The following is a 23,726-nucleotide window of genomic DNA, read 5'->3' as shown; positions in this document are numbered from 1 at the left end:
CTTTTGAGTTGTTTAGGTGCTTAGGGTGTTTGGAGGGTGCGTGTCCCGTTGTGTTTGAGCCTTTTCATTGTGACTGGTTTGTTGTTTGCACCAATCACATAACATGTCTATCGTCTTACATATTGTGTGTTGGTATCTGGTGGGCCGATTATCTTTGCTTCGAGATCGGGAGTTGGTGTCTAGCTGCAATCCTGTTTGACTTGATGTGGTGTTCTCTGGTGTACCGGGGGCGAGGGGTGCCCTGCTGAGTTGGTTCTAAAGTCTGATGGACCGATCACTTTTGATTCGAGATCGGGAGTTAGCTCTTTGGCTTATGTTGGTTTTTGTGCTTTTGTTTTGTGCTCTTTCGGTGGATCGGAGATCGAGAGGTTGTGGAAGCAGCTTGTTCATTTGGTTAGGAGCTTTTCGAATGTGGCTCAGCTTGGGTGTTGAAGTCTGAGAGTTTTATTTTGAGGGGTGTTCTTTTGGGGGGAGTAGTGGCGATGGGTGGTTGTGGATTTTGTGTTTACAGTGTTGTGTTCTGTTAAGGTGTCTGTCTTAGGTGGTGATGTGTTTTGGTGGGTTTATCTTCAGAGGTTTTGTTTGGTGATTATGGTGTACCGTCTATATACGGCACCATTTGTATCTTGTTTCGTCCATACCTTGCGTCTTGCGGGGATGGCGTTTAATTATATTTGCTGAATAAAAAAAAAAAAAGATGAAGGGGAGTAATAGATATCTCATCCATCACTTAATGTTTCCCAAAACTAGTACGTCCTCCTCCTCCCACAATAGTCTCTTCAATGCAATCCTTCAAAATAGGGTCTACTTAAGCATACCCATACATATAAAATACACATATATAGAAGAGAACAAATGGAAATCAACACAATCAGCATGCAGGAAAGACGTGTAATACACCCACAGAAAATGCAATAGACATACAAGGCCCATATATAATAATCTCTCAAGCCAACAATGTCAATTGGCCTAAAAGTTATCATATTAATTCAAACTAGTTCTCTTATGCATATATCGACCTAATTTAATGTAAAAATGGTCACCACTCTAAGTACTAACCTTAAAATAACATATTGTAAAACCCAATCAGTCATCACTCACAACCTCAAGCTTAGTTTCGAACTAGGTGTAGGACATGTGTGGTTGTAACAATATATACCATTATAAACTCACACATAAATGAAGATGTTGAGGTTCAAATTCTTATCATAGCGTCCGGCTTAACAATTTCGACATTTTGTCAGTTGAATTAGAACATGTGGACTTGGTTTAATTTTTCTTATACTTGTATAACTATGTATTAATTAATTAGTTCTTTGTTTTAGGGTTTAAGATATAATTTCATGTTTATTGGGTTTAATCTCTACTCTCGATCCAATAATGTTTAGAATTATCAATTTCCACATCCAATATCAAAAGGATTTTCAAAAATTTTACAAGAATCATATTCACCTTTTTGTGAATTTCAAGAAAGTGTGCCAAGCCCATAGGAAGGTCCCACCAAATCATTCCCACCATGATTTAAAAAATATTAATCCAAGCCCATTCTAAAACATCATATAACCTTCTTCAAATTCCTTCCCATAACAATCCTTGTGGTAATACCTTTTAATTTTCTCTTTTATTTTTTGAGAGCAAAATAAGTTTGATTAATTCAAAAACTAAAATTAGGATAAATCACAAATTAAAATGATAGTCATGGGTTAGAACGTTTCTCATTCTCATTTTGAGATCACTATTAACGCTAACGATACAGATATAAATATTACTGTATGAGATACGATGACATGATCAAAACGAACATATCCTAACAATTTAACTAATTTCTTCAACAAAATGATTGAATGTCAATAATACTTTAAAAAAAGATTATGCAAATATCCGCTCAAATCAATTTCGACTATAGACGATTTTAACCGGTGCCCCCAACATCTGTTAATGATAGTAAAAAATAAAATTATATAGTATTTATTACATTGAAATTATGCAATCAATCTATAAAAGTCAAAAAAAGTTTTACTTTTTAATAATAACTTCTTTTTTTGGTATCATTAACCAATGTCCGAACATCGGTCAGGATGCTCTTTTATCTATTTATGGAGAATGTTAACCAGTGCCCTCGGGTATTGGTTAAACAACTAAAAGATGTAAGATTTTATTAAAAAGTGGTGTAATAATTAGTTAGTCAAAAGTAACAATTTATATTTCTAAGACAATTTTTCTATTTTTGGATTCATTAACTATCCCAGAACACCGGTTAACAAGACCCTTTGTTTATATTTTGAAAGAGATTGTACCTTATCATTTTCTCTCTCTTCTTTTGCCGTGTATGTAACTTAACTATGACTATAATAGACTTCACAAATAAACATTTTGAGATTTCATTTCATATCTTATAGTATTAATTATTTTGTTTTTTTAGGGGATCTTATATTAATTATATTAATATTATTATCATATGATATATATGATGATAATAAATCAGTGAATGATGACCCTTCTTTGTCTTCTTAGCTTCTTCATCAACTCACTTTTCAACACCTAAAACCCATTTTCAAACACTCATTTTTCAATTTTCACCCCTTTTCATTTTTCAATCTTATTTCAATCAATTGAATTGGATCATCACAAATTGAATTGAAATTCATAAAAAGGGCCAAAAAAAAAATCCCTTTTTTGTGAATTTGATCCATCTGGGCACCGACAAAATTCAATCTTTTCTGTGCTCAGATCACTTTAAAGTTTCAATCTTTACAAGTTTTTGATTAATGGGTCGATTCAAATTTGGTTAAATTTTGATGGGTTTGATCTGAAAATTTGATTTTTGAGATTTGAATTTTGATGGTTTTTGGTGTTTTTGATTGAAATGGTCTATTTCCATAGCTCAATCTCTCTTTGTAAGTCAGTTGATCAACCTCCAGTTCAATCATCCATGGCGAATTCGATCGAATTCGGATCGAAATATTCAAAATCTAAGCAAACTAATCAATTTCAAAGGAATAGGAGGAACCATAGTTTATCAAATTCTGTTAAGATTCCACCTTGTGATCGATCTAGATCAGCTATGATTGATGTTGTTATGTTCATTGCTGTTGTTATTGCTTGTGGATTTTTGTTTTTCCCTTATGTTGAACTTTTAGTGATTAAGTCATTTCAGATTATGAGTATGGTGTGTTTTCTGATTATGGAAGAAGTTTCTTATGCACCTTATATTTATCTATCTATTGGAATAAGTGTTGTTTGTGCTGCATTGGCTACATGGGGTGTTATTGTTTGCACAAGTAACAAATGCGGTAATCCGAATTGTAAGGGTTTGAAGAAAGCTGCAGAATTTGATATTCAGTTAGAGACTGAAGATTGTGTGAAGAATTCACCGTCTTTTGTGAAAGATGGCGGTGTTTGTAAGAAGGGTTTGTTTGAATTGCCGCGTGATCATCATAAGGAACTTGAAGCGGAGCTTAAGAAGATGGCACCGATTAATGGAAGAGCTGTGCTTGTGCTGAGAGCTAGGTGTGGTTGTTCTGTTGGTAGGTTAGAAGTTCCGGGACCGACGAAGAAACTTCGGAAGATCAAGAAGTAGGTGACAGTACACAAAACAATAATATCCTTCTGATTTATAGGAAGGAAAGCGATCATTGGATCTTTATAGAATGTGTAATTTGTCCTTTTGGATCTGAAGTTTTCTCATTCTTTGAGGAACTATAGGATGTCTTTAAATAAGCCTTTTGGTAATAAGTTGTAAGGAACTATGTTTCATACAAATTTAGTTGGTTATACTTGAGAATATACATAAAAACATTTATTTGGATTCACTTCTTTCAAGGTTTATAAGTCTTTACAATTTCTGTGTGTGGTTTCTGAATTCTATTGTCTCTAATTGTTATTGTTATGCCATGTATTTTGTGAGAATTGCATAGGATTTAAGTTCCCAATTTTGATATAAGCTGCAGGTTAGTTAATTTGGATTGGCTTATTTGAGCTTATCTACTGGCATAAACACTTGTGAAATGTTTGAAAGAATTTATGTAAATAAACCTATGTTATGTCCATAACTTGTTTTGAACTTAGTTTCGTAAGCTGTCCGGTATAGCATGAAAACGGTACACTTTCTCTTTTTCAGTCAGTATGATTTCGTTGTAGGCAGATTTTCATACAAGAGGTTGTCTGTGCTGTTAACCATGAAGTGGATTGCGCAAATACAGGACATCCTTTTTGCAGGTAAATGCAAACTCTAGTTATCTATTTGATTTCTCTTGTCTGAAAATTGAATTCTCTTGTGGAGACAATGATTCTGTGATAACTTTGAAGATTATTGTTGTCTTATTATTGATGTCGGCTTCTGTAGTTTGTTGTGTTGTTTATCTGCTCCGTGTTTATTGGACTTCTTTTTGTCGTGTTGCTTCTATAGTCATGTACTTTCTATATGTCTCATTTATCAGCTCGTAAAAATACAACATATTCTCTCCACGAAATCCAAGGTTATAAATCACCGTCACTGTTATAGTCGTGTCGCGATTCTTGATATTGTAGAGAATCACAATCAATTGCAGCTGATGCAACTTTAATTGTGATTGCAAAGACCTTGTTGTCGCGATCCTTGATACCGTAGAGAATCACAATTGCAACTGATACCGCTTTAATTGTTGTCGCGTTGTGGTTGCAAAGACCTTTTTTGTCGCAGTTCAGATTGCGATCAGCGACCATTTCTAGAAAACATTGGTTTATTTTTCTAGCTTGTCTAGTTACTGCTGGAACTTACTTAGATTGACACGACTACATATTTTTGTAACTGTAAGCTTGATTTTGTTGTTCTTTTATTATGAACGAGGTGTTTGCAAATAAATGTTCTCGTTTATGTGTTCAAACCAATCCATTTCCTGCATGCAGAAGTGCTAAAATAGCAGTAGCATTACATTGATTTCTTTCATTAACGATTACTTGAACTCTAGGTTATTGCACAAGTGAATCTCTTCTACACGATTCCATGATTTGAAGAGGTTGGTAACATTGTGAATTTATATATATTCCATCGAGTTTACAATTGATTTTCTACGTTTATGATTGTCTGATATTGAGTTTATGACAGTATGCACGCACTTGATAGTTTATTATCAATGTGAGATGCTATAAATCTGTCTCATTTATTGAAATAATCATAAATTTCATTGTTGTCAAATAGCGGCTATATAGCTAGCCGTTAATTGTTCCCTGATATGTGGTTTAGTACAAAGTGTTGTCAAACAGCGGCCATAACAACACTGTAATGATGTTCTGTAGCAGAATTTGAACAAAGTCCTATTTTCAGCAATTTGCGATTAACAACACTGATCAAATTTCAAATCAACCGTTGTGTTGATTGCAATTTTTAGTGTGAAACTTGGTTGTATAGTCTTACCTTCTTACACAAGTTATTATTTGATGAAAACATTTCTGCAATATTCACCTGTTTTTCAAATCCCTTGAAAACTTGGTAGATGCCAATACATGCCAGAGATTAAGCACTGATCAGTAATGAGGTTATGATTATGGCCGAGGTTATTTATTAGTTTAGGTTCTTTTTTTGTGGTGTTCTCAATCTTTCTTTCAATAAGATAGAAAGACATATCTCATTGGTTGAATAGGTTATCTCATATGTAATAATAGTATCTCTAAACTACCCCTTCATTTAACTTTTATGTGCTTAATTGCATGTTTGGTCCTTATGTTACTTTAAGTTTCAAGTTTGTCGGCCCCTTATATTTTAAAAGTTTTAAGTTGGTACCTTATGTTTTAAAAGTTTCAATTGATCCAAATTCCAAAACATTACACATATTGGAATAAGTTATTCCCTTCTGTCGCCGTTTAGAGATATGGGTTGAGAATATGAGTGTTGAAATTTAACATATTTACAAAATCAGTTTTAAAACATTTTTAATATTTTTGTTTTGTTTAATTAAACTCAATATTATGTGATGGAAGAGACTAACTTAATAAAACTTGAGTAACATTTTAGACTAACTTGAAACTTTTAAAATATAAACAACCAACTTGAAATTTTTAAAACGTAAGGGATCAACATAAAACGTATAATACATAAGGGATCAAACATGCAATTCATCCCTTTTTAAATCTTATGACCAAATTTGTTAGTCATGGAAAGTAATTTGGACAATAGACTTTTTTTTTTAATTATTGGGATTGAATATGTTAAATATGATCAATTACTTTGTTAATATGCATAATTTGATAATTTTTGCTTATAATTCGAGTGGCTATAATCAATATGGCTAAGCATCCCATGCATTTTGATTTATCTCAAATGACTTTTTTCATAAGTTATTTTGTTTCAAAAAGAAAGTTAAACTCCTAGCCTTGTAGCCTAGGTATATTTTGCGACATTGCATGTGCTGAGGAGAAGTACATCCCAAAATAAGGAGGAATCCCAAACTTTTGTCATTTTCTCCTTCCCTTATACCCTTAAAATAGAAATTAAAAGCCAACTTGTACACGTAAAAATCCAGTTATAGGTAGATGAAATTATTCTAAACACTTATAAGTAGTTTAGTACTGTAGCTTCTTATAGTATAAACAATTTCAATTGGATAGGGAAATGGTAATAGATAATTGAGAAATGATATTTTGACAACCACTTTTTGACAACTTTTGGACAACTTTCTCTCTCATACTCACATGATGTTGTTATCCTCTCTCTTCCTTTTTCTCTCTCTATTGTTTTTGACCAATAAGAAGTGAAAAAAACAAGGTTGTCAACAAAGTTGTCATCAAATGGATGTCAAAATATCATTACACTAGATAATTATGCCATGTTTTATCCTTTTGGTTGTATAAAAAATTGACTTTCAGATTTCAGTATTTTTTTAAATGTAACTGACAAATGCACGCAGCTTAATAATGTGATACTGATGATACATTATACTACATCATAAAGTCTAGGTAGCGGAAATGAACATATGCTCTCCTTCAATTATTTTGTTGTTGTTAATCCTCTGGTTTTAAGGAAAGCCGACCCTGATAATCTGAAGTTCCACTGAGAAGAAAGTAAAGTCTGACAAAATATTGTTCCGAAAATCGGAAAATGTAATTACGCATACTTCCTCAAAATTTAGAAAAAAATAAATAAGAATTGATTTCACTGAAAGCACCATGCTGGCAGTAGTCACTACAGTCGGTAGATTGTCGTTTGTATAACAAGATAAGACGACCGTTCATCTTTTGACTTTAGCAAATCACACATTTAATTTTAAATAAAACTCAAAATGCAGATTGTCTAGTCTTGATTTAAAGACCGTGTGTGATCTTGTTTTTTTTAGACAACAAAGATATATATATATATTAAATAAAAATAAAAAGATACAGAGATTGTCGGGACATTGAACCTGACTCAGATACAACCCAGTTGGGGATTCATCGTGATAATACAAACTAAATGGACTAATCCTAATCAATCCTAACATAACAAACACTTCTCACGGGCGCAACATAGCAAACTCGCGTACGGGTGCGAAATCAGATTACAAAAAAGATGAAGAGCGAGCATTGTATACGGATCAAAAAGAGTTTTAAAGTGACGAATGGATCGACTGCCAACACGGTATCAAAATCCACGTACCAGCAACCCCTTGAACAAAACAACAGTCATAATAGCTCTTTCGAGCATAACTATCCGAGTGTAGTCATAATAGATCTTCTGAATGCATGGACTATGGTGTATTTAAGCACCCATTTTTTCAAATAAAATAATGGGTTTATTGGTTCAAAATATAAATTTATTAAATTACTTTATCTAGTCACTATTATAAACAAAAAAATGTCTTGATCTTGATCATTATTATAAAGCAGAAGTTAACTAGTTTTGAATAAACCAAGTGATAGAGCTCAAGTGGTTAATACCAAATTTGATTCCTGATAAAATATATTCTGGTCAGACTTTACTTCTCTTTCGTCTGCACTCCAGATTACTGAGGTATTGTTCCCCTTGAAATCGGGGAGCTAACAATTTTTTTTTAATTATTAAATGTGAATACTTGAGTGAACATTTTCATTGCTCCCTACATATCAATAATGATATTTTAGTCAATTTAACTTGTATTATTTGATAATATCATTAATTTAATTTAGATTTTTCTTTTGGAGTTAACCCTTCGGATCTCAGGGAAAGAGGATTATTGTAATTCGGAGTCAGGCCAAAAACAATTCATCATTTTATGAATCTCATTAACCACTTAATCTCAATTTTTTTGGGTAAACCAAAGGTATCTTCTGCACGCTGACTAATCCTCTCGAGGTACTGAGATTCATTTAAGTGGTTTACCTCTTCCAGTAAATGTTTTCATATACATACAAGTCAGAAATCAAACCATGAACCAAATGGTTAAGGACCTAAGTTTTTTTTTTTTTTTTTTGAGAGGGTTAAGGACCTAAGTATCTACCTCTTGTGCCACACTATGTCGTAATTTAGATTTTAATTTTTAATAATTTGTTTATTGTTCAGTTGAGGGTAATTAAGGGAATGCAGTTATCTTGTTATCACTTTAAAAAATAAATGATATTAACTACTAATATTTCTAAAGATGTGATGTTTGTTTTTAATTATATTAGGAATCGAGTAGTGTAATGTAAATTATAGACGTGGCTTGGAATTTTGATCCTCATATCCCTCTTATGCACAAAAAGACAAAAGATGTTAGAGAAAAAGAGTAGGAAGAGATAGAGAGAGTGATAGAAATAAGAGAGAAGTTAAGAGAGATATAGAGAAAATGGAGATGATGTAGAGAGTATTTGAAAGAAAAAGATCCAAAAATGATATGGTATCCTCTATAGTGATGTGATACACATGATGCAATCGGTGCAGAAACATTGAATTTGGGTGCAGTGTTGAATCCACTAGGATTTAGTGGCTCTTCAACAACTTCATTGAGGTACGTAGATCATTGGAGTAAACCAAAGTGGAAACTCTATTGTTTGAAGTTAAAACAAGATGAGACCATGATGGACCAATTAAATATTAGTTCATGCTGTAAAAGTCATCTTCAAAAGAAATGTTTTTTTTAAAAGGATCTTGCTAACTTATTCGTTTAGGACACGTGTTAAGAATTTAAAACTAAAAATTTCGCATAAAAAAGAAACAATATTTATGCTTTTAAAAATTTGAAAACACAATTTTGAGACAAAATTACAATATGTAAATAAATCCTTTGTAAATTTCAATCGTACAATATTGCACTAAAACTTTCTTGTCATCTTTTTCGCCAAATATCTTCGGGTCTCTAAGTTAAATGTATGTATTCAGGGCCGGCCCAAAGCCCGTCGAGGCTGGGCTATGACACTGGGCCTCGAATTTTTGGGGGCCCAAAATACTTTTTTTGTTTTTTTTTGTTTTGAAGGACACTCAAATAATTGTTAAATAGAAAGAAAGCGAAAATATTTCAAATAATTCAATGTACTTCAGTGGTGCGGATGTGAGTTTGTGAGCGAAGGGACTTCGGTTCAAGTCCTACCAGACACCAGAGTGCATTTTTTTTATAATTTTTCTTTTTAATTTCAAGTCCTACCAGAGTGCATTTTTTTATAATTTTTCTTTTTAGTGTCTTATTTATTTTTTTGGGCCCAAAATTAAAATTTGCGAACATCCCTCACTAGATTAAAACCGGGCCTACGAATTTGTTGAGACGGCCCTGTATGTATTATGCAACATGTTAGTTCGTTAAGTTTTTTATGTAATGAACTGGTCATTTAAGTCTAAAACATTTATGCAATTATTGTTTTTTCTATCCAACTCTATTAAAAAGTGTTTATGTGACCGTTTAACATTGATGTTATTGGTCCAAAAAGTGCTTATGACGCAAAACATGATTACTTACACCTGTTTTCTTCTTGTTTCCGAATTCAAACATAATTTTACAGATCAATATTTTATCAGCAACATTATAAATCAAGTAATCGATTTTGTTTCAAACCAAGATTGAACACTACACTTATGAACCTTAATTTTGAGACCGCTAAATTTAGACCTACCAACTTATCATTAAACAGTCACATAATCGCCTTTTGACTTAGTTTGATGAAAAAAAGGGTAATGGTTCAAGCAGGGCCGTCCTTAAGAATTTGGAGGCTCGGCTCTGGGAATGAAAAGAGGCCAGTGATAAAATCAAAACATATTTTTTTTAAAAGAGCAATGTTCTATTTATATTTTTTAAAAGATAAATACAAGGTGCAATATATATGCGGTACACCCAAAGGTGAAAATGACTACCATATACATGAGGAACCCCCACCTAACACCAAAAGCAAGAAGACCTAATTCTAATAGGCCTAAAATGCTAAAACAAGGAGTTCAGATCTGCTCTAGTACTTAATTCCTCCAGTTTCCCAGTCCCTTGCTTGGATGTATGACAAGTGGCATGTAAAAAACCAATGGCTGAGATTAAAAAAGAAAAATAAACATTCCATCCACTGTTCCCTTTCTTCTTCACAACCGCACCTTCTTGCCTCTCACGTTTTCTGCTTCACTCGACTGCTTCATCACCGTCGCGAAGACCATAAATTCTGCCGCAATTCGTCGACACTGTATCATTGTTCTAAACTCTTATTGATAACATTACATCACTTCTGATTCTAATTGATATTTGAACCCCAAATTGAGAAAGGGGATACAGTGGGAGTTGAGAAGCTAATTCCAAGATGGAATTAAAACTGTGATGTAACGGCGGCGATGATATCTACGACGGAGGAAGATACATCATGGCGGAGGAAACACGCATCGGTGAGACGGTGGATCACGACAATGATAGCTGCGATATGACGGTGATGGAGACGACAAGCAGAGATGGTGAGGAATTGTAGTTTTCATGAACAACAAAGACACAGTGGCGGTGGATCACGGTAGGGTGATTTTCATTCACAGTGGCTTTCCTTACGGTGGCGCTTAAGCTGCGCAAGGGAAGCAGAAAACGTGGGAGGGAGAAGAAGAAGGGTGTACGATTGAGAAAAAGGAACAATGAACTGTTTATTTTTCTTTTTTAATCTCGGACGTTATGTTTTACATGCCACTTGTCATACATCCAAGCAAGGGACTGGGAAACTAGAGGAATTAAGTACTGGAGCAGATCTGAACTCACTAAAACAAGAGGACAGAAAATGGCTGGGGGTATTAAAAAAAAATTGGAGGGCAATAGTACTAGTGAGTATTAAAAAAAAAAATTGATGGCCATGGCTGGGGGAGGCCCAGCTCTGTTGAGCTGTTTGCACCCCCCAGGGCCGGGTGTGGGTTCAAACATTTATGACTTAAAAACCAATTTGTTACATAAAAAACTTTAAACATATAAGACCGCAGAAGGTGTTTAACCTATCTTTTTCCATAATCGCATACATAAGTTGTACATGAAAAAAAGCCTAAATAATACTTCCTCCGGTCCTATTTATAAGAGAAATTTGGGTCAACAAAAGTGAATGTATTTGGTCCAATATTCTCATATATTATGTCTAAATATATTTTTTTTAAAAGAAATATTGTATATTTTGTCAGAAATATATATCATTATATTTCCTTCACACTCACATAAAATTTAGGGAAACTAATTCAAAAGACCGACTAAAGTTATCTTCTGTCTTTAGATAGGTCACTCTAAGCCGATTACAACACACAAACCTCGATAAATGTCCAATGATTTCTTATCATAAATGAAAAAAAGCCTAAATAATACTTCCTCCGGTCCTATTTATAAGAGAAATTTGGGTCAACAAAAGTGAATGTATTTGGTCCAATATTCTCATATATTATGTCTAAATATATTTTTTTTAAAAGAAACTAGTCGAGATACCCGTGCTATAGCACGGGTAGCGCGGCTTCGCCGCGCTGTATGGCCGCGGCTCCGCCGCGTGTCGCGTCTCGGCTGTGTTTGGTATAGTATTTATTTTTGTCCATAGTGAAAATATGTAAAATATTTAAAACATAATAATGTATATATTGATCGGTAGTAATGAAAAATTAAAAAATAATTAAATTTTAATATAAACAAATATATATTAAATTTTAGTATTGACGATATTAAAAAAACTAATAAATAAAAATAATCATAGTTTTTATTTACTAATATGTTTTAGTGTGAAAAATACTAATAATCATCCCGTGAAAAATCGTAACTAATGTATTATATAATATTGTTATCGTAAAATATATTTCATAAATAAGCATATGGTAACATATTCCCGTAAAAAAAATACAGTGAGATATATTTTTGTTAATATATAGTCAATACACTCATATATATTTTATCATTATATATATTTCACATTAGATTTCATAAATAAGAATATACTAATATATTACCGTAAAACAAACATATACTCATATATATTTTTATTAATATATAGTCCATACACCAACATATACTTTATTAATATATTAGTAAAACTTAGGCGGTTCTTTCAAAAAAAAATTAAAACTTAGGCAGTCGCGATGTTTTAATAGAGATATTAAAAAAATATAATTTTTTTTTGAAAGATTAAAAATACAAATTAAAACTGATAACTCGTTATAGTTACTAAAATGGGTCCCGTGTTACAATTGTACACTCCAACGGGTTTTTTATTGATACATTTAAAAAAATGGAAAAAATTGAAGTATGATTAATCATATTATATTATAATTTTTGTGTTTGTTTTAGTATTGACGATATTAAAAAAAATGAAAATACATTTCACAAATAAACATGTACTAACATATTCCCGTATAAAAACGTATAATGAGATATATTTTTATTAATATATATTTCATACACTCGCATATATTTATCAATATGTGGCCGCGGCTCCGCCGCGTGTCGTGTCTCGGCTGTGTTTGGTATAGTGTTTTTTTTTCAATAGTGAAAATATGTAAATTATGTCAATTAATAATGTATATATTGATCGGTAGTAATAAATAATTATAAAATAATTGAATTTTAGTATTGACGATATTAAAAACCTAATAAATAAAAATAATCATAGTTTTTATTTACTAATATGTTTCAGTGTGAAAAATATTAATAAACATCATGTAAAAAATCATAATTAATGTATTATTTAATATTGTTATCGTAAAATACATTTCATAGATTATTTTATGAATATATTAAATATCGTAAAATACATTTTATAGTTATAGTTATAGTTTTGATATAAGTCACCTATGAATGTGTATTTTAGCAATCCACACTTCAAAGTGTGATGTCCACTTTTTTGTTATAACTTTGCCAAAAGATACCTTCATAAAATATTATTTGGTGTATTTTAACAAATGCTCATAGAATAACTCGTTAAAAGACATCTTCATAAAGTGTCTTCTAACTATATATATATAGATACACACACGGTAATTTACACCATGAAAAAATACGATTAATTATATTAAATTTAATTATTTTCACAATAGCAATGGGAAGCACGTTATATGTTTGGGATGAATTGTAACCAAAAAAAATATGTTTGGGATGAATTTATTTATTAGTTGCCAAACCAAGAAAAAGCAATGCTCTTTTTTCTTTACTTTCTTTCTTTTCCATTCTTCCCATATTCTCAAGTCTAAGTTGTCAGTGTAATTAATGTGTCTGTTTTGTATATTAATATTACCAAATTGTCCTTTGTTTGTATGTGTATTAAATTTGACTATTCATATTTCAAGACAAGTTAGTAGTATTAATTAGGGGTATGTTTAGGAAAAAAGTTATAAATGCATCTAGTAATTTGAAAAAGGGGTTATATTCAGGGACAAAAATAAAATCAAATTGGTGGTTACATTAAGGGACGGATGGAGTATATTACTATATAATTTTATTTACCCTCTTCATGCCCCCACATCCCGTTTCAGTGGATAAAACACTAAGTGCTACTCCCTCCGTTTCAAAATATAAGCAAAATTCACTTTTTAGGTTCATTCATTTAATGATGTATGTGGTTCATAATATGGACCATATACATCTTTAAATGAATGAACCTAAAAAGTGAATTTTGCTTATATTTTGAAACGGAGAGAGTACCCCCATAATTTTATAATACTGCATATGTCTTGGAAAGTGGCAATAAAATACTAAGTACTACATCAGTCCTTAATTATAGGGTCTTTTGAAAAAATAACGGAAATTAAGATAGTGGATATTTGTAATAAATATGTTTGTAATTACTACTGTTTTTACAATTTTTTCATTTAAGAAAGAGGGTTAGTTTATGTTTTCAACATGTTATTTATTGTGGATTGAAGAAAAATATGTATAATAAATAGGGGCATGTATGTAAAGAAATAATTAATGTAGTTGGAAATAGCGAATGAGTCTTATACAAAGGGAAAAAAAATTGTCAAAGGATCTTATAATTATCGAGGAAAATGGAGTATATTACTCCCTCCGTTTCAAAATACATGTCCAATTTTTGCAATGTGCACTATTCACTTGACTTACTTTGACCATACTTTTTAACTAATGTATAAATACAAATATTAGCATGTAAGATGTTGTTTGATTTGTCTCGACAAATATTTTCAAAATATTAAATTTTTATAATTTTTTACTTTGGATAATTAAAGATATTAACTGTCAAAATTGTGCATTGACATATCTGAAGTGATTGACTTGGACATGTATTTTGAAACGGAGGGAGTATGTTTTTATATTCAAAAGCTTTACTTGTCCTTATCTTGAAACACCCTACCTGCATACTTATATTGCCCCGATACAGTTGAAGTACTCCATCCGTTTTTTAATAAGAAAATTTTACTTTTTAAGTTCATTCAATTAATGATGTATATGGTTCATAATATAGACCACATACATCATTAATTAATTAATTATGTATATAATTACAAATTAAAACATATTTATTCTCTCTCATCACACTATCGGCCTTCTCTCTTTGTCTTCATCGTTCTCCTATTCTCCTGTCAGACTTAACCCCCAAAATTAACATTTCTGGCCACTAAACAATCACAGTTGCCTTCAAAGTTAATATTTTGTATTCTAAGAACAATGAAGATATAATATTTTTATATTTTCAAGCAAAAAATAATTTATTTAAATATAAAGTAATTTATTTAAATATAAAGTAATTTATTTCAGCAAGGGGACAAAGAGACAACACAAAGTAGAAAAAATTTACTTTGTTAATGACTTATTTATCACGTGATTCACTTATAAGGATTTCTCTTTCCTTGTCTTCTTGCTTCTTCCAAAACACTCATTTCATCTAATATTGTTTTATTTAATTAATTAACTTTAGAATGAAACTTATACTTGGGAGAAGTTAAAAAATTGATCTCTGTGGTTTAAAATTTGAATCACATACATATCTTAAATAATGCTAATTAAATTACTGGAATAATGAAGAAAACCATCAGACAATTTTCCAACCATCATTTACAACCACCAACTTTTCTCTATTAAGGACAATTAATAAGTTGACAAAAAAATTTAAAAACAATTAGCTAACACTACTCTCAGCCGTGCAGACTCCACACCCACATATTTATTTATTTATTATTATTTTTTATTCCTTCAACTCACACCACATCTACAAACATTTCATTTCATTTTATTTTTCTCTCTCTTCTTCTTCACTTACCAGAGAAAGCTCTCTCTTCCCTTAAACAAACCCTAGCCGCCGCTCCTTCTCCTTCTATTTGCGGTGGCCGCGCCTCCACCAACATATGACTTTCGATGTCCATTACAACACTACCAATCTAATGTTATCATCATTTACTTTCTTCTTCTGATTATTTTTTCGAAATCCTCATGGTTGACACCGTAGATCTGATACTTTGGTCTCATTCATTTTCTTTAGCAGCAGATCTGATACTTAATCATGTAAGCCCTCTTTTTGATCTTTTTCATCCCACCAAATCGCAGACTTCTTTTAAACATGCAACAACAACAATTGTAAATCAAAGTTTACATCTCTTGCTATCATACATGCAGCAAAACCAACAACAACAATCAAAAGATGAAGTTAGATGTGATTTTGTTGTATTTTCAAGAGATGTAAGCATATTTTTTGTTGATTAGTGAATCTGTTTTTGCTTTTATAGATACCAATGGTAGCCTTTTAGTAATCCTTCTGTTAGATCTTTGATAAGTAAAAGTTCCTTTTTTTCCATAATCATATAAAAAGAAACTATTTTGTTAATTAAAATTTAGAACTTTTATTGTTAGGAGTGAAGAAGTTTTTTTTAATAGATAAATGATATTTTTGTTATTCTTTATAAAAAATGCAAGATTATTTTAGATCAATGATAAAAATATATTCCTTTGTTTTCTTTTCATGCAAATTCATTGAAGATGAAAAAATAGTATACACAGAAGACACAAAGATTTGTATTTATTTTATTTTCTTGTTGAAAATAGTATACACAGATGAAAAAATTCATTAACACATGTTTGTATTTATTTTATTTTCTCTTTTTTTTTCTGCAGTCTTTGTAAAAAAAATTAATTTTGTTTCTATTAATTGTTTTAAGTTTTGACAAAAAAACATATCGATTATTAATTGTAAAAAAAATATGTTGATAAAAAAATTCATCAAATCAAATTAAGTACAATACCATGAGTCCTAGCAGTGTGATATTCTTTTCCATAACATTTTTTTTAGAGGTTTTCCATAACTTTTTATTACGCATAATAATGATATTAAAATTTCCAAAAAAGAGGTCAATCTATAATTTGTTACCCATTGGTGTAATAAAAATTTCTTTCATGGTGATATTCAATTTAGAAAACTATTAATTGTTACTTTTCCTATCCAGACATTTCTATATATTTTTATATTTTATCTTCAATTTTTTTTTAGTAAAGACTTTTATTTTGATTAAAAGAATAATAAGTTTCCTGCAAAATAAACTAATAATTCATTATATAAGAAATAAAAGAATGTTAGTAAAGAAAGAATGTCATAAAAAAATGTTAGTAAAGAAAAAATGTTAGTGGTACAGTGATGCCATAATTTGTGAATGATCTTTGTTGATCATTGGAAATAGATTTTTCCTGCAAAGAAATTGTTAGTGGTACCTTGATGCCATAGTGTATATTATTTGATTCTGTTGTATTTTCAATTTTGAAGTATATATTATTTGTAAGTAGACATAGTAGAATAAAAGAACATAAATTTATTTTGTATACCTTGATGACAATTTGTTATTTTGATGATGTTACAGAATTTGCTGACTATTTGTAAGCTGCTCACTATTTTCAGCATCGTCTTCTCTTCATCCTAAAATGTGAAGAAGAAGAAGAAATAGATAGATATAACATTGAGAAAGAGACAGAGAAAATGAGAAGGAGAGATGAGAGAAATGAAGTATGTTTTTGTAGAAAGAATGTAAGAGAGGGAATATAAAGTGAATGAATGAAATTTGAAATTTGAAATTTGAAATTTTGATAAAAGTGGGAAAATTGAGTTTAGTTGTAAAATATCAAGTGTAACCTTTGTGTTATAGTTGTAATTGAGTTGAGGAGAAGGGTATTATAAGTCCAATAATGGTAAAAAGCATAGGAGTCTCCCACTTAAAAATTTGTTACCATCTTACCCTTTAATAAAGTGGAAAAACAGTGTAGTTAAAAATTTAGAAACAGGGACAGTTAGGAAATTTTGGTAGTAATTTGTTTTTATATATATATTTTGATAAAAGTGGGAAAATTGAGTTTAGTTGTAAAATATCAAGTGTAACCTTTGTGTTATAGTTGTAATTGAGTTGAGGAGAAGGGTATTATAAGTCCAATAATGGTAAAAAGCATAGGAGTCTCCCACTTAAAAATTTGTTACCATCTTACCCTTTAATAAAGTGGAAAAACAGTGTAGTTAAAAATTTAGAAACAGGGACAGTTAGGAAATTTTGGTAGTAATTTGTTTTTATATATATATAGTAGATAGATATTGTATATTTTGTCAGAAATATATATCATTATATTTCCTTCACACTCACATAAAATTTAGGGAAACTAATTCAAAAGACCGACTAAAGTTATCTTCTGTCTTTAGATAGGTCACTCTAAGCCGATTACAACACACAAACCTCGATAAATGTCCAATGATTTCTTATCATAAAGAAACCAAAATTATCAATTTTTTTTTGACCAAAATTATCAAATTAAATTGCTGGAAGCTTAGAAATACAATTTCCAAATGATTTTTCATATTAGGTAGACTTTTATTTTTCAGGGATCATAGTAGGTAGTCTTGAAAACGTATAATATATTATATACCCTTACATGATTTTTTTTTAAAATGTATTCGTACCAACTAGCTCTAATAACGAATTGAGAATCATTCTTTTAGCACCATTAACTGTTACAAAAATTGTGGTTCGAAGATGCAGAGCTCCGATGGTGTTGTCCACTCATCACCTTCCTTTTCTTTCATATATTAAGTTTTTTGTATATTTTTTTTCTTCTTCTTAATTTATGTATTTTCTATTTTAATATAGAGGTTAATTTGTGAAAAAAACTTAGTCTTTAAAATTTATTGAGCAAATTGATTTGGTGGTTGGGGTGGAAGAATTAAGGAGTGAAATGATAATGATGTTGGTTTGATCTTCACTTCCAACATCATACCAACAATACTAAATTTTTTCAAGAAAAAAAAATACTTACATTGTGTCCAAATCCTAGCTCAATTGACAAAAATGTTGAAATTGTAGACCGAACGTCATGACCAATGTTTGAACTCTGACACCTTTACTTATGTGTGTGAATTTATAATAACGTTGTCATTTCGTCAATCTGAAAAAGTACTTACATTGTAAAATAAAAATGAATTATACGTACAAAGACAATGAAGCTAAGTGCTAGATTAAGGACTAATGGGTTGAAGATGGCCTATGACTCTAAGAACTCGAATTCTTGGGTATTTAGATAAAGATACATCATTAAATTACTTATGTTTTAAGCAAACAAAATAATTTAAATTTCCTTCTTTAGGAATGTATAGATAGATAGGTCACCCCATCATGAAAGGAATAAATGGGACCCAATGACCCAATGGGGATCTGAACAAGAAGGGAAGGGAAAAGTATTATAGATTTAAGGCTTAAATATGTTTTTCATCCTTGCAATTAGGGGTCGTTTAAAAATTGGTCCCTGCATTCGCTAATCCTTGGAAATTACCCTTGCATTCCTTAATCATTTAAATTTTGGTCCTTTGACCCAGTTAATCCGTGCCATGTCATCTGATTACTGACGTGGCGCTACTAAACTGGTTTTCACTTGCCAGCTCAACCATCTGGGCGTGGGAATGGACAAAAACGCCCTCTGCAGATGAGACCAAATTTATATGACGAAAATACCCTTCCTTCCATTCATTCTCTTCAATTGCACAATCTGTGTTTTGTGGGTGACGAAATTCTAGGGTTTTGAAAGGGGAAAAACCGGATTGAAGATCGTACTTGCTCTATGCTACGCATCCAACGAAGTTAGGTGGTGTAACTCGTTTTCAATGGCGAATCCAACGGAGGTTTCAAACTGGAGTTCGAATAATGCAACGTCTGGAGAATGTTCACGACAAAATACGGGTATGTTCATGAGAACTGATAAATGAGAACTGATAACTATGTTTTTAGTTGTTGTTTTTTAGTTAATGTCTGTTATTAGTTGTTGTTCGTGAGTGAATGTTTGAGTAAATGTGATAATTTTTTTTCCATCATTTCTAAATTGGGGTTTATTTTTTTTCCAGATATGGGTATTGCTGTTAAGTTTCATTACAGGGGTAGGTTTGTTAGAGATTGGGTTATTTGTTACAATGGGGGTGAAGAAACGTTGATTGAAGGTGTAGATCCTGATAAGTGGTGTTTCTTTGAGCTAACTGGAATTTTGGAAACTGATTTGCTAGTTAAAAAACCTTTTAGGCTGTGGTGGATGTTAGATGAAGAGGTTAGTTTTAGGGTGATTAAAGATGACGCCACTGCTGAAGTTGTAAAAGAGTATGCACTTAAAAAAAAATCTGCTGTGAATGTTTTTGTTGAACATAATGTGGATGAAAGTATTGATGTAGTTGATTTTCCTAATTATGATGTTGTTGGTGAGGAATTGCGTGAGAGTTATCAGGTAGTTAACAATGAGAAGGGTCAGAGTTCTGAGGCAGTAAAAATTGACAAGGGAAAAGGGGTATTAGTGTACAATGATAATGAACAAGGAGATGTTGGTGGTATAAGTATAGTGAAGATGAAGATGAAGATGATAATGATAGGTTAATTGATAGTGAAGAAGAGAGAGCACTGGGATTTGATGATGGGTTTGAAGAAGTGGATCATGGCAATTTGAATGAAGACAGTGGGGCAAGGATGGGTGATATAGGAGCAAGTGTGCAAGTGGATAATATAGCTGATGTGGATGATACTGATTGGGGGAAGGAGTATGAGAGTGAAGAGTTAGATTCTGATGATCCTGATTTGAGTGGTGATGAGAGAGCACCTGCTTGTGATGTATTTAGGCCCAACCAACTAACCAAGGATTATGTGTTCACAGTTGGCATGGACTTTAAGAGTCTTGAAGAGTTCAAGAATGGTATAAGGGAGTGGTGTGTATTAAATGGGACCCAGATGAAAATCTTAAAAAATGATAAAGAAAGGTGTAGAATAGTGTGCAAAGATACCAAATGTCACTTTACAGCCCTTTGCAGCAAGGTGGCCTACAACCATTCTTTTAAATTAAAGACATGGAATGGGGACCACACATGTGCTAGGGTTTTAGAAAACCGTAGTGCTGATGTCAAATTTGTTACCAAATATGCCCTTGATAATATGAGGACCTCTGAAATGAAGGTTAGTGATATAATGACAGATCTGAGAACACACTAGTCAGTTGGAGTGTCATTTTACATAGCTTGGATGGCAAAAAAGAAGGCCAAGGAACTCATAGAAGGGGATGCAAAGAAACAGTACACCTTACTGTGGAGGTATGCAGCTGAGCTTCAGAGGGTGTCTAAAGGAAACAGCTGTAAGATAAATGTTGAGAGACTGTCCTTGAGTGTTCAACCTAGGTTTAGTAGGTTTTATTTTTGCTTTGATGGTTGCAAGCAGGCCTTTTTATCAAGTTGTCGGCCATTCATAGGGGTGGATGGTTGTCATCTGAAAACCAAATATGGAGGTATTTTATTGGTTGCAGTGGGTAGGGATGCAAATGACCAATACTTTCCTTTGGATTTTGGAGTTGTAGAGACTGAGACATCAGATTCATGGAGGTGGTTCCTTACCTTACTGCTTGAAGACATTGGAACTAATAGGAGATGGGTATTCATATATGACCAACAAAAGGTTAGGTGTTTTTTTTAGATCTGGATCTTTATTTCATATTTCAATTGTATCTTTATTGCTTCCTTTATTTCAATTGTATATCTGGATCTTTAGGTTCTGTTTCTGTTTCTTTAGGTTCCTTACCTTACTTTGTTACATCTGGTTCTGTTTCTGAATTTCAGGGGCTCATATCAGTTCTGGAGGAGTGGTCTGACATAGTTGAACACAGACTATGTTTGAGGCATCTGTATGCAAACTTTAAAAAGAGATTTGGAGGTGGTGCTGTGATCAGGGACTTGATGATGGGTGCAGCCAAAGCAACTTATTATCAATTGTGGAAGTCAAAGATGGATGAGCTGAAGAATATTGACTTGAAAGCTTGGGAGTGGTTAATGGGACATGACCCTAAAATGTGGTGTAAGCATGCTATCTCTTATTATTCTAAATGTGATGTCTTAATGAACAACATATCAGAAGCCTTTAATTCAACAATATTAGTTGCTAGAGACAAGCCAGTACTGACCATGGCTGAATGGATTAGAACATATTTAATGAATAGGATGTCAACCAATAGGCTTAAGCTAGAAACTTGGAACCATAGCATAATGCATATGCCCAGGAAAAGATTAAACAGAGAAATTGTCAAGTCTGGTAGTTGGGTTGCCATATGGGGTGTTGCTGAAGAGTTTGAAGTTCATGAGGTTGGAGGAAGGCAGGCCTTTACTGTTAATTTGGCCAAAAAAACTTGTTCATGTAATTTTTGGGAGTTAGTGGGGATTCCTTGCAGACATGCCATTACAGCAATGTCTAAAACATCAAAGGACCCAGAAGATTATGTCTCTGAGTGGTATAGCAGGGATATGTATGAAAAGTGTTATACACACAATGTGAGTGCTATCAATGGTCAAGACATGTGGCCAGAGGTTGAGTGTGAAGAGTTGTTACCTCCTGCATATAAGAAGGGACTAGGAAGACCAAAAAAAATTAGGAGGAGAGAAGCTGATGAAGCACCATCATCACAAGGTAAGTATAAAAGATCTGGGACAACTTACAGGTGCACAACCTGTGATAAATTTGGGCATAATGCTAAAGGATGCAAAAGTTTAACTGTCAACCCCAATGCTCAAAAAAGAAAGGTACCAGAGTGTTATCATCCTTACTGTTTATAGTATATCAGTTCACATTTTGTAATGAGCTAACTTGTGTATTTTGTTATGAATGAAAACAGAGAAAGCCACCAAGACAAACAAGTCAATCTGGGACTAATGCAAGTGCAAGTGAATCTGTTGGTGGAGAAACTGCAAGTGAAGATGTTGGTGGAGCAAGTGCAAGTCAGAGACAAGCAAGGACTGAGGAGTCTATACTGAGTACCCCAGACATCACTGAGCCTGTGCAGGGTGCAAGTAAAAAAAAGGAAGGTTGGAAGCAATACAAGGTTCATTCCTCCAAAACAGAGTAAGAAACCTCAAAAAAATCCAATGGCCTTTATGTCTTCATCTGTCAAACCAAGTGCTAGTGTTAAAACAACAGTTCACACCACCAAAAAAGCACACACATTAATACACCCAACTGCAACTGTCAACACTGTGGTTCACACTTCAAACACATATGTAAAGCCAACTGCAACTGTCAACACTGTGGTGCACACATCAAAAAATGCAACCACAGTTGTTAAGCCCTCAGCTAATGTAACCACAACTGTTAAGCCACCAACTACTGTCATGAAGAAACCATCTGTTAAACCTGCTATGCACAAAAAGCCCCCAAGAAAACCTCATGTTCAGACCTTAGATGTTGTTAGGGCCATTGTGGAGCCAATAGTGAAAGTTAATGCACCTGTTAGGAGGAGTAGCAGAACATTCTGAAAAACTCCTGCAATCAAAAATGGTCCTGGGAAAGATATGGACAACCCAATTGAGGTGGTTGATGAAGAAGTTCCAAAGGCAAGTGGATCAGGGAAAGATGCTGCTGAAGCTGCCCCAAGGAATTTAAGAGATGATGGTGGAAGCTGTTTGGCAAAGTTAAGAAGTGTGGAGAATGTGAAATATATTTAGTGTTAATTGTGTTACTTGTGTTTTGTGCTTGGCTAAGTCCAACTAATGTAACTTGTGTAGGACTACTTATTGATGTGGTTGATGTGTTTTATTTTGTGATTTGTTTGGCTAAGTCCAACTTATGTAACAACACTTGTTGAATTGACATCACTTTGTGATTTGCTTGGCTAAGTCCAACTTTTGTAACAACACTTGTTGAATTGGCATCACTTTGTGATTTTCTTGGCTAAGTCCAACTTTTGTAAGACTATGTATGAAACATCTGTTATGTATGAATGAATGTGTTTTAATTATTCAAGTATTATAACTTATGTATTCAATATCATTACAAGCATCTCAAAAAAATTGACCCAAACTTACAAGGCATTTTTTCATTCATAGCATCAGTTTACATAATAGGGAACCACTTAACATCAACACAACACAAT

At 32.4% G+C, this 23,726-nt stretch overlaps 1 protein-coding gene, 1 long non-coding RNA gene and 1 pseudogene across 2 annotated transcripts; all 3 read left to right on the top strand.

Annotated features, from left to right (window-relative positions):
• The first annotated feature begins 2,365 nt into the window (after positions 1 to 2,365).
• Positions 2,366 to 3,841, top strand: LOC146912443 (Ribosomal protein L34e superfamily protein). Its single transcript, XM_085720572.1, has one exon. The coding sequence runs from the start codon at positions 2,867 to 2,869 to the stop codon at positions 3,578 to 3,580; it is 714 nt and encodes a 237-aa protein (XP_085576698.1). The 5' UTR covers positions 2,366 to 2,866; the 3' UTR covers positions 3,581 to 3,841.
• A 12,026-nt stretch (positions 3,842 to 15,867) lies between these two features.
• Positions 15,868 to 17,384, top strand: LOC146912442 (uncharacterized). The gene is made up of 2 exons (XR_015016476.1): positions 15,868 to 16,004; positions 17,174 to 17,384. It is a non-coding gene; the product is annotated as an uncharacterized LOC146912442 (long non-coding RNA).
• Positions 17,385 to 19,688: 2,304 nt separating this feature from the next.
• Positions 19,689 to 22,703, top strand: LOC146912441 (uncharacterized; annotated as a pseudogene).
• Positions 22,704 to 23,726: the final 1,023 nt, after the last annotated feature.

Source organism: Medicago sativa, chromosome 6, assembly GCF_051527215.1.
Source record: "Medicago sativa cultivar Bolivia chromosome 6, Bolivia_mono, whole genome shotgun sequence".
Classification (NCBI taxonomy): Eukaryota; Viridiplantae; Streptophyta; class Magnoliopsida; order Fabales; family Fabaceae; genus Medicago; species Medicago sativa.
The sequence above is the reverse complement of the archived record's forward strand: the minus strand, read 5'-3'. Positions and strand labels throughout refer to the sequence as shown.